The following is an 11,441-nucleotide window of genomic DNA, read 5'->3' as shown; positions in this document are numbered from 1 at the left end:
TATATATATATATATATATATATATATATATACATAATAAAATATAATATATGTTATATAATATATTTAAATAATTATCTAATAATAATCTATTATATTATAATTTATTTTATTCAATTTCTATACATTACTTAAGATTATTTATAATCGCATTTTGTTGGATTAATGAAGTATTTAAAAATTGATATATTTTAATTTCAACCATAAATTGTTTTTAGCCACAATTACCACGAAAACAAAATAGAGATTATCAAACGAGATCAACTTCTAAAATTAAACGTACGCTTATTTCTACTAATGATCAAAAATTAAAATATCAATCAGAGAATCATCTCGCTGATCTTCAAGTAGAATGTTCCAATAAAGACAAGACAATACAGGAATTGGAACATCATATTGAAGATATGAAGGAAGAAGTGCAAAAATTGGAATTACAACTCGAAGAATTGCGTAAAAAGCAAACGGAAGTAGAGACACAACATAGGAAGGACATAGAATCAATGGTTGTAAAATGTTTTCCGTTGTGAATTATAATATTTCAATAAAAATTTTTATTTATAATTTTTATACATAGGCTAAATTACAACAAGAAATTTTAAATGGTTATGACGAAAAACACCAAACTGAAGTGAAGAATCTTCGTTCTCAACTGTTGGAAGTTTCGGAAGAAAAAGAACGCGAAATTGAAACAAGAAAAGCTATGGAAGGTGATCTTAGAAATCGTATCACAGATTTCTCAAAAAGAATAATCGCTTTAGAATCTGAATTTCTTGATAAAAAAAACACAGATGTAGAAACAGTAAGTACAATTAAATTTAATTGTATATTAATTGTATCTGAAAATATTCTAATTTCATATTACTTTTCCTAATTTTTTTTTTATAGATTCAATTTCTTAAAGTACAAATCGAAGAATTGACAATACAATTAGAAAAAACAACAATAAATCATGTAGATGAAATTAACTTATTGGAACAAGAAAAGTCTCAACTTAATTCGTGTATTTGTAATTTAACAGATGAACGCGATAAATTAGAGCTAAAATTACAAAAACGACAAAATGTAATTCTTGAACTTCAAGGACAATTATCTACTCTGCAATGTGAATTAGATGAACTGAAGGCTGAATATGAAAAGATTGTTGAAAATTCTTCAAAAGAAATAAACGATCTGAAATATAAACACGAAAAAGAAATTGATAAATTGAAAATTGAGTTTGAAAAAGAAAAAATATTTCTTGTAAATAAAGAGGAATCTGAAATCAAAATAAAAGATCTTAATGAAGAAAATAATTTTCTCAAAGAAGAATTGGAAAATGTACAAAAACTTTATAAAGATGTAAGTATTAAAAATTTTAATTATTTAAATGAAAGAAATAGTTAACTATTTTATTTATTATTTATTATAGGTCAATAATCGTTTACGCGAAGCACATCAAGAATTAGAAGATTCGGATAGAAAACATAATCTCATTTTAAAAAAACATAAGGAAGATTTAGCTGACATAATGAAACTTCATGATGAAGAAAAATTTCAATTAAAAAAGCAATTAGAAGATGCAAGATTAGATTATTTAAAAGAAATAGAAAATGTACATAAATTGGTTTATACTTTTATATATTTTATTTTTTATATATTTTTATATAATTATTTTATAAAAAATTAATTTTTTATATAGTTGATGGTAACAAGAGATAAAGAAATAGTAGATGTAAAAGAAGCAGCTGACAAAAAAATTGAAGAAGAAACGAAACGAATCAAACAACATGCTGACAAAATGATAGAAAACGCGGAGGTAGTTACTAGAGAAACATTAGCAGCTTGTCGTACTGAATGTGAAGAAAGAGTAAAAAGAGTAATTGCTGAGAGTGACGCGAAAGTAAGCGGCTCACACGTGCGTAAAATGAAAAACATCACTGACTGAGTGCTTTTTTCTAATCTTTCAATAAAAATTCTTTTTGTTATATCAAAAAAGAAAAAAAAAGTTTATATAAAAGAATTTTTATTATGGATATTATTTCTTTTCTGAAATACTTTCGAATTTTTTTATTTTCCAGTTTCTGTGATGTTTGCCAAATATTTTATGCTCTTTTGTAAGAGCATTTATGTATAATTTTTTAATATGAATTTATTAATATAGATAAATGCTATGATCAGAGAGGCCAAAATTACTGTAGAAGAGGAAATGCGACTTACTGCAGAAAGATATAAAACATGTTTAGCGCGAGTAGAAATGGAACGAGCGGCATTAGACGAAAAATTAGCACAAAAAGATGCAGAAATTACTAGACTTTCTATAACTCTTGAAGAATTAAGAAGTTCTGCAGAAACACAAGTAAATTCTATGATATAATCTAAAATAAAAATAACTTTTTTTAAATATAATTTTATTTTTCATTAATATACAAATTCAATTAAAAATATTATTCTATAAATTTAGGAAAGTTTTGGTCAAAGTTTACAAATGGAATTAGATCGAGCAGAAACAGAATTAGCAGAGAAAAAAGAAGAATTAAGAGCTTTAAAAGATCAAATTCGAAACGAAGCTGCAGAAATGGTAGCTAGGAAAAAGAGGTATTTTATTTTTTTAAAAATAAATGTAAATAATATTTATATATAAACATATATATATAAACATGTTTAGATTCGAAGTTATAATGGCTGAAAATCAAGCATCAGTTGCTGCCTTAACTACACGTTTAGCCCAAAGCACTGCTGAAGTGGAAAGACTCCAACATGAATTAAAACTTGACAAAGATTGTATCAATGAGCATCGTGATTTACTGAGTATCATGCGTAATAATTCTCAAATGGTACATGAACAAGTACATGTATTAATGGAACAATTAGATGCTAAAAAGGGATTAGTTGATCAACTTGAAGCTGAAAGTTTAAGTGAAGTAGAATCATTAAGATCTATACTTGAAGCTAAAATTGATGATCTAAGGAAAATAGCAACTAGAGAAGTAGCAGCATTACAAGCAGAAAATAATGAAATAACTGCTCAAAATGTTGAGGTACTTTTTCTTTTGTATTTTTAATTTAATTTAATATTTTGTTTAAAATATTAAAATATTATTTATAAATATTGAATATTTAAATATAATATAAATAATTGTTTTTAAAAAAATAAATTGTTTATTTTGAAATATTAGATGAAAAAACAACTTCATGAAATGTCTAATTATCTAACCGAAGCACAAGATATGCTGCTTAAATTGGAAGAAAGAAATGATGCACAAGAACTTGAAACTTCTCAAGCACAAATGCTTAACAATAAACTTAATGAACAATTGAAAGAACGTGAAACAGTAATAGAAGATATGAACAAATTGTTAGAAGAACAATCAAAGAAACATGAAATTACCTTAAATGAAGTATGCCATAAAGATTATTATATTAATATTTTCTTTATGATTAATAAGATATTAATTTAATTATTTCTATTTAATAGGCAAATTCTAAAATGCAAGAACTTTCTGATAAAATTAAATGTCTTGAAGAAAACAATACTTATACACGGGTACTTGATAATTTATATTGTTTTTTATATTTTAATTATATTAAAAAATAATACGAGAACTTTTATATATTGTATTTTATATAATTATATTTTATAATATATAGATTGTAAATAATGTATATAGTAATGATATATAGTAATGTATTATATAAATATGTAATATAATTAATGTACTGATAAGAATATTGTGTGCATATAGGAAAATGTTGAATTACTTGAAGAGGAACGAAATAAATGGAAAAATTTTGAGAAAGTACTTTTAGAACAACTTGAAGAAGAAAAAATCTATCGGGAAACAGTTGAAGAGTGAGTTTTTTTCTTATTATTATTATTATATTTTTTATTATTTCTATCTATTTTAAAATAAAGTAATTACATAATAAATATACTTTATCTATTTAATTTTATCTAGGGAAGTGAAGAAACTTTCTAAATATAATGAACAACTTTTAAAAGATTATAAAGAAATTCATGAAAAATATGCTGAGATTGTTGGTCATCAAAATCACAAGCAAAGAATTAAACATGTGTCTCAGTTGAAAGATAAAATTAATCAACTTGAACAGGTGCGTTTAATTTTCTATTTTGGATTCGCAATAATTTTATATTGGATGTGGTATAGTTTAACAATGTCTTTAAGATGTTATTAATATTTTTAATATTCATCCTTTGTGATCATATTATTTAATGAAAATATTTTTCTGTTTATATGTATTGCATGTTTTTCAATTCACTAATTATATTTTTTTATTTTATTTATATATATTTATTATTATTAATAAATTAATATATTATTATTAATAAATATTTATTTATTGTTATAATGTATAAAGTATCATAAATTATTTACTTTTTTTGCATGAAAATATTTAATTTTTTGCATGATAAATTAAACTAATAATTTATTGCTAGTTATTTTCTGGACAGTGTATTTAAATTATTCGTCCATGTGAATATATATATTTTATTAAAATAGTAAATATGTATAAAAATAAATGTTTATATTTCTATGATAGTAATTCGATTTTATTTTCATTATTATTCATTCCAATTAATTTGTTTTTTTTCAGTTTTAAATTTTTATTAAGAGTTATTATAATTTTGATTATAGATATGATAATATATAATATATTTTTTAGGATTTATACGCGAAGATGAGGACGATAAAACAACAACAAAAAACAATAGAAAAATTACAAGCAGAAGAAAAACGTGCTTATAGTAAGGGAAAAGAGAATATGTTAGGACTTTCACAGAGTACTTATATAACCCCTCTTTCTTCTCCACATAAACCAATAACACCACTTAGGAATCGAAATGATTAATCTATTTTAGTATAGGCATATTATTTGTTTATGATTATTATAAATATGAGTTGATATAATTATTGTATGCATTAATAATTCATTTAAAGTTTCAAATTCAATGCTGGTATACTTATTTCAACAAATAAATAATTTCAAACTAAGTTTCAAATTAAAAATAGAGAAAGTGCTCAATATTTTGAGCAGTTTTCACATAACTTTTGGTTTTTTTTTAATGAGTTTTAATGAGATTTTTTCTATTTTGTTATTTGAAAGTAAAATATATACTTTCTAAAAATATTATTGAAAAAATAAATATTAATAATTATATCAATAATTATTAATTCATATTTATCATAATCATAAAAATTATTCATTTATTAGTAATAAATTTTGGTATCAATATATGATGAATTTTATTATCATAATATATCTTTATATTTTTAATAATATTTAAATCTAGCAAACTTAATATTTTAATAACTTAATATCTTAAACTTAATATTTTATATAAAATCAAATGTTCAGTTTGCTAGATTTTATTAAAAGTCTGAATATAATTTATAATATAATAAATCTGTTGTTCTCCAATATTTTAACACATTTAATTTTATAGAAAAACAGATTTTGTAAATAAATTTTTGTAATTCATAAGCATTTTTTAATCCTTTAAATATTAGATACTTAAAACATTAGATACGATTCTTAGATATTTAGAATATTTGATACAATACTGAATAGTGGAATATGAACAGAATAATTTTAGTTGTATTAACTTTTTATATGAGTTATATTTTTGAAACATTCTGAAAATGTTTATAGAGTAAAAATTAATCATTTATATTAAATATAGGCATGTATATGTACACATATACGTATTATATAACAAAAAGAGTTTCAAAAAAGTGTATGCGAGTTCGAAATTGAACGAAAAATTCCGAATAGTCAAGATTGTATATTCCTATTTTCAAGATATAGCTATATTTTTTTAATTATACAGTGTGTCTAAAAATGGGAACATTAAGTGAAGATAAAATCTTTTAAATAATGAATCAGTTACATATGATTGTAGATACAGAAGAATTGTTATTGTACTGAATCATAAAATGTACACAATGTATTATTAAATATATTATATACAATTAGTATTATATATTATAATATTATATACTATTAATTTATTTATTTATCATGATTATATGTGGATTCTCTATTATTGTTAATACATCTATTAAAACATCTTTATATTTTTTATATTTTTAAAACATCTTTTTTTTTCATCTTTTTTCTCAATGAATTTTTAAAGTTTCATTAAAACTTCTAACATCATATTTTTTTTTTAAATTTGATTTTTAGAGTGAGTACCTGTATTTTTCATCAGAACTTTCTTAATTTCTTTCATAGGAATATCGATGATTTTATTAAGATAAAGAGAATTGACACACATATAATTATATTCATTTCCAAATGGAATAATTGAACTGAAACATATTAAATTTATATTAACAATAATATTATTATAATTTTATTCTGTTTCTATATTTCTTCCATTATTTGCTCATTTTTGTATCTATTCTCCTTGTTTTAGATACATGAGGTTTTATTAATTAATTAAAAAATTAAAAATAGATATTGTGGAAAAAATCGAATAAAAAAATCAATAATTCCAGCATGGTTATTATTTAATAAGCGATAGATGTAATGTAAATGGCATAGATAAGATATTATATATCATGAGAAAAATAAAGGAAGGGAAATCTTTTGTTAAAAAAAGAAAAACTATTCTTACTTCTGTGCCAGCATGACAGCAAATGCATATTGTACGTGCATAGAGTATTCACTTGTTTTTTTTATTACGCATTAGAAATACGTTATAAATTTACACGAATAAAATTAATATTTATTATGTGAACAAATAGTAAATATTATTATTAGAATATCTGATAAAATAAAATTTAAATATATTGATTGAGATTTTTATTATTAAATTTTATTCATTATAATTTACGCTCGATTAATTATAAATAATAATGTGGGCCAACGTTAATGTTGCGGCTAATGGATTTTTGAATGATGATTGTGATTTAAATAATGGAAGTAAAAAAATTGCAAGAAGAATTGTCAAAATAATTCCGGTTATGATTCAACAAATAAAATCATTTAACAATGATTCACAAAATCATGTATTTACTTTTGTTGGTATTGTGAATTATATAGAACGAAATAATACTAAAATAACATATGAAATAGAAGATGATACAGGTATAAAAAAATAATATTTTGATATAATTTTTATTTCTCATATAAATATTAAATTATTATCTATATGAATAGAAATTTTACTTTAATTGTTCGTAATTTTTTTCAAATTTTAGATTCAAAACATATTTTATCATATTATATTTAATTAAAATTTGCATTATTAAATTGCAAAGTAAATTATTATTTCTCAAATAGATTATTAATGTTAATATCATTGTTTATTATTTATTAATTATAATATTTATATTGTACATAATTAATTTTTATTTATTATTAATATATTATATGATATTATATGATATTATTAATATATTATAATATTATTATTATATCATTATGTATAATTTATTTATATTACTTCTAATTAATGATTTGATAATAATAAAATTACATACTTTTATAATTTTTTATAAGATATATGTATACGAATATATATATAAAAAAATAAAAGTAATAAATATATTAATTTATAGATCACATCAAAAGTTTCAAATGGTTAGAAACAGGAAAAATATCAGAGCCATTAATTAATTTAAATACTTATGTACGAATATATGGACATTTAAAGGAACAAAATGAAAAGAAATATATATTAATTTTAAGGATTTGGCCTTTGATTCATTTAAATGAATTAACTAATCATTTATTAGAAGTGACTTATGTAATATTAAAATCTCAGAAAATGTTAAATAAACAAAATAAAAAATCTAATACAGATAATGCTTTTATGATAGATGATAACTTTATTGGATTAACTAAAGAACAAAGCATAATTTTTAACATTATTCAAGCAAAAAATGATAGTGAAAATGGAATAGAAAGAAATGTTATCAAAACTTGTGTGCCAAAGAATATAGATGTAGATAATATAATTGATTTTCTTATAAATGAAGGACATATTTATAGTACATTTACAGATAATCATTTCAAAACAACTTAATTATTATATATTATTAAAAAAAATTATTTAAAAAAAAATAAAATTTTTATTTTATTTTTTAAATTAAAATTAATTCTATTAAATTTATTAAATTAATATATTCTACATAATTATTATGTTAAGTTTCTGTTTTTTACATAAGAAATGTAAATATTTTGTTTTATATTTTGTAAATATTATTATAAATATTATTATAAATAATCAATAAAATATTATATTTCAAAATACAAAATACGAAAATTATTTTTTACAATTTCATTTTATTCATAATTCATTGTTATAAAAATAATTGGTATAGTAAAAATCAATCGACGTATTTTATATATTGATATAAATTGATATAAATTGAAATCTTGAAATAATTATAATTATAATAGTATATAAGATTATAATTAGTATCAGAAATTTTAGTAGCTAGTAATTAAAGTTGCAATATTTTTTATATTGATTTATTTTCGATAATTCAAGTTTAAATTTCTTAGTACTTAACTTTTAAACACTCATATTAAAGGATAAGAAATAAATAAATAAACTTTAAGAAATAATTTGAAATTTATTTTATTCAGATAATCCTTTGGCAGCTTATAGTTACATTATTGTAAAAAATTATAAATAAAAAAAAAATAAACAAAATTTTAGATAATTTCTTTAAAAATTTTAAAAATTTAAATTTTCAGAAATAAATTTACTAAAAAATTTGGATTTTTAAATTTTTCCATTTATTTATATATAAATAACTTGTATTTCATTTATTTACCGCTAGTGGTTCTTTAATGTCTATCAATTATATGATTGATAAAGTGTTTATATTGTATTACGATAAAAGCATTTATTGTAAAAAGTTTATATTATACTTATAATTTATAAAAATATTTATAAAAAATTAATATATGTGTAAGTTATATTTTGAAATTTTTAAAATATTAGATGCTGTTTATATTTATCAAATATAGAGTATTAAAATTACATTATAATTGTAAATTAATTTGATAGTCCTTGATTATTTTTTTTTTTGAGATTAATTATATAATTTTTAATTATTTAATTGATTATACTTCATAAAATTTATACATTTAATCTTTAATAATGAAGTTAAAAATGAGGTTAGAAATTGATATATTAATATTCAATATATATAACGCTATAAAATAAAAATATAATGATGATATAAATATAATTTAATTTATAAGAATAAGATTTAATAATTTTTATAACATATTGTTTTATAATATTTTTTATTTCATTTTTTTAATAAAAATTTCTCGCTGCAAAAAATAAATCTTTNTAAAAAAAAAAAATAGAATATTATATATTATAATAATAATAATTATATAATAATATATTATAATATATTAAAAATTTAATTCTAAATTTTTTTATATTATATAATCATATATTTTATAATCATTTCATTATTAGAATTTAAAATATCTGAATCTATGGATACTTCTGAATCAATGGAATCTTCTAAACACAATACTTTTATGCAAACTGATGTATCTGCCCAATCAAATACTAAAGAAAAAAAACCAACATGTATTATTATTCTTGGAATGGCTGGATCTGGCAAAACTACATTTGTACAAAGATTTGTTTCGGTATTATACAAATTAAGAAAACCATATGTAATAAATTTGGATCCTGCATGTAAAGAAGTTCCTTATCCAGCAAACATAGGTGATATATTATATTTTTATTGTATTTTAATTATAAATGTTTTATTACATTTCTAATGTTTTAGATATAAGAGATACTGTGAATTACAAGGAAGTAATGAAACAATATAGTTTAGGACCTAATGGTGGTATTGTTACTGCATTAAATCTTTTTTCTACAAAATTTGATCAAGTCATAGAACTTATTGATAAAGCAGGCAAAGAGCATGAATATGTAATTTTGGATACACCTGGACAAATAGAAGTTTTTACATGGTCAGCAAGTGGAACAATTATAACAGAAGCTTTAGCATCTCAATTTCCAACAATTGTAGTATATATATTAGATACTGTAAGAAGTGTTAATCCTGTAACATTCATGTCTAACATGCTTTATGCATGTTCTATACTTTATAAGACTAAATTACCATTTATTGTGGCTATGAATAAGGTAATTATTATGACATTATAAATGAAATTTTCTTAAAAATAATATCATATGTGATGTATAATAATATATATTTTTACGAGGATTTTTTTTTTGAATAAGAAACAATTTTATTAAAATATATAAGCAGTTAATCTAGCAATTAATCTAACAATATAATTATAATTATAAATTTCAAGATTGATATAGTTGAACATAGTTATGCAGTAGACTGGATGCAGGATTTTGAAGCATTCCAAGAAGCTCTAGATTCAGAAACAAGTTATATTAGTAACTTAACACGTAGTATGGCTCTTGCACTTGATGAATTCTATAGTCACTTACGTAGTTGTGGAGTTTCTGCTGCAACAGGAGCTGGTATTACTAAGTTTCTTGAACTTATTAAAGATGCTGAAGAAGAATATGAAAGGTAAATTAAATATGAATAATATTAAATATTTGTATAAAATAGTATGAAATATAAAAAACGAATTTTCTATTGAAGAGAATATAAAAAAATTTGGGAAAAAATGAAGATTAAACGAGACGCACAACGACAAAAAACAGAAAAAGAACAACTTGAAAAAGCAAGTCAAGAAGTTTCAGGAGAAAGTATATCATTAATAACAACAATCAATAGTGGAAGAGAAATTTCAGATATATATTTAAAACATGCTGGTAATGAATCAAGTGAAGATGAAGAAGGTACAGAAAATCCATTTAAAGATGAAGAAGATGATGAAGAAGAAAGAAAAGAAGCTGAATCCTTCAAAAATTTTTTAAACAGGCACAAAATACAACAAAATAAACATATAGTTAATCAATCCACAAGTAATAATACATAATATTATTTTATTATTTATTAATTATATATATTAAAAAATAAATTTTATTATTGATAAACAAATTGTACATTTAATATAAATACATTATATTTTGAACTTTATATTTTACATTTAATAGAAATTGCTATTTTACATAATTATTTTTTTTAAATAGATATTATGATATTATTAAGTGTTTTAAAACACTTGCAATAATACTGAAAATTCAAATGATAAATATAGTTTTACAAATAATTTAATTAATATTTTTAGAAAAATTTGTCCACTTTACATAAACATTAGAAGTTAATTGTGTATCATTTAAGTTTTCCTTTTTTGAAGAAATTGGGATCGAATTTTTTGTAATCCAGTCTATGGTGGATGGTTCATGATTTTGTGATGTATATAAACCAAGATTAAATACTGAAATTATTACATTTAAAATTAATTTTTAATATAATTTTATATAAAAAGAATGGAGCATATAAAGAAATGAAATTCTATAA

General features: G+C 20.6%; 4 protein-coding genes across 5 annotated transcripts in view; 3 read left to right on the top strand and 1 right to left on the bottom strand.

Moving 5' to 3' along the window:
- LOC102677734 (myosin heavy chain, clone 203-like) overlaps positions 1 to 5,481 on the top strand; it is an 8,674-nt gene extending 3,193 nt beyond the window's left edge. The window contains exons 3-15 of one of the 2 annotated variants that reach the window (XM_031515112.1): positions 192 to 503; positions 575 to 799; positions 886 to 1,338; positions 1,409 to 1,591; positions 1,679 to 1,879; positions 2,141 to 2,335; positions 2,441 to 2,574; positions 2,645 to 3,017; positions 3,156 to 3,377; positions 3,455 to 3,523; positions 3,723 to 3,829; positions 3,936 to 4,089; positions 4,663 to 5,481. In XM_031515112.1, the coding sequence (XP_031370972.1) occupies positions 405 to 503; positions 575 to 799; positions 886 to 1,338; positions 1,409 to 1,591; positions 1,679 to 1,879; positions 2,141 to 2,335; positions 2,441 to 2,574; positions 2,645 to 3,017; positions 3,156 to 3,377; positions 3,455 to 3,523; positions 3,723 to 3,829; positions 3,936 to 4,089; positions 4,663 to 4,848 (2,601 nt within the window). In that variant the 5' untranslated portion in view covers positions 192 to 404 and the 3' untranslated portion in view covers positions 4,849 to 5,481. Of the gene's footprint in view, positions 1 to 191; positions 504 to 574; positions 800 to 885; positions 1,339 to 1,408; positions 1,592 to 1,678; positions 1,895 to 2,140; positions 2,336 to 2,440; positions 2,575 to 2,644; positions 3,018 to 3,155; positions 3,378 to 3,454; positions 3,524 to 3,722; positions 3,830 to 3,935; positions 4,090 to 4,662 lie in introns of both variants that reach the window. The other variant, XM_031515111.1, reaches the window with a different exon arrangement.
- A 1,194-nt stretch (positions 5,482 to 6,675) lies between these two features.
- On the top strand, positions 6,676 to 8,072 carry LOC102675080 (replication protein A 32 kDa subunit-like). The gene is made up of 2 exons (XM_006609474.2): positions 6,676 to 7,089; positions 7,563 to 8,072. Exons 1-2 carry the CDS (start codon positions 6,858 to 6,860, stop codon positions 8,027 to 8,029), a joined length of 699 nt encoding a protein of 232 aa, XP_006609537.1. The 5' UTR covers positions 6,676 to 6,857; the 3' UTR covers positions 8,030 to 8,072.
- An 832-nt stretch (positions 8,073 to 8,904) lies between these two features.
- LOC102677601 (GPN-loop GTPase 1) lies at positions 8,905 to 10,971 on the top strand. Its single transcript, XM_006609494.2, has 5 exons — positions 8,905 to 8,923; positions 9,449 to 9,706; positions 9,771 to 10,135; positions 10,312 to 10,541; positions 10,617 to 10,971. The coding sequence occupies exons 2-5, from the start codon at positions 9,469 to 9,471 to the stop codon at positions 10,954 to 10,956; spliced, it is 1,173 nt and encodes a 390-aa protein (XP_006609557.1). The 5' UTR covers positions 8,905 to 8,923; positions 9,449 to 9,468; the 3' UTR covers positions 10,957 to 10,971.
- An 84-nt stretch (positions 10,972 to 11,055) lies between these two features.
- LOC102674949 (heat shock transcription factor, X-linked member 4-like) overlaps positions 11,056 to 11,441 on the bottom strand; it is a 2,452-nt gene continuing 2,066 nt past the window's right edge. Inside the window, exon 3 of the mRNA XM_006609473.2 lies at positions 11,056 to 11,358. Within this exon, the coding sequence (XP_006609536.2) occupies positions 11,192 to 11,358 (167 nt within the window). The 3' untranslated portion in view covers positions 11,056 to 11,191. The remainder of the gene's footprint in view (positions 11,359 to 11,441) is intronic.

The sequence above is a fragment of the Apis dorsata genome, unplaced genomic scaffold, assembly GCF_000469605.1.
Source record: "Apis dorsata unplaced genomic scaffold, Apis dorsata 1.3 scaffold_56, whole genome shotgun sequence".
Lineage (NCBI taxonomy): Eukaryota > Metazoa > Arthropoda > Insecta > Hymenoptera > Apidae > Apis > Apis dorsata.
Note: the sequence above shows the minus strand (reverse complement) of the source record. Positions and strands in the feature narration are given on the sequence as shown.

Coding starts and splice junctions, on each gene's coding strand:
- LOC102675080 (XM_006609474.2), top strand. CDS start 6,858: ATGTGGGCCAACGTTAATGTTGCGGCTAATGGATTTTTGAATGATGAT. Junction 7,090..7,562: donor TGAAATAGAAGATGATACAG/GTATAAAAAAAT, acceptor ATTAATTTATAG/ATCACATCAAAAGTTTCAAA.
- LOC102677601 (XM_006609494.2), top strand. CDS start 9,469: ATGGATACTTCTGAATCAATGGAATCTTCTAAACACAATACTTTTATG. Junction 9,707..9,770: donor TCCTTATCCAGCAAACATAG/GTGATATATTAT, acceptor CTAATGTTTTAG/ATATAAGAGATACTGTGAAT. Junction 10,542..10,616: donor GCTGAAGAAGAATATGAAAG/GTAAATTAAATA, acceptor TTTCTATTGAAG/AGAATATAAAAAAATTTGGG.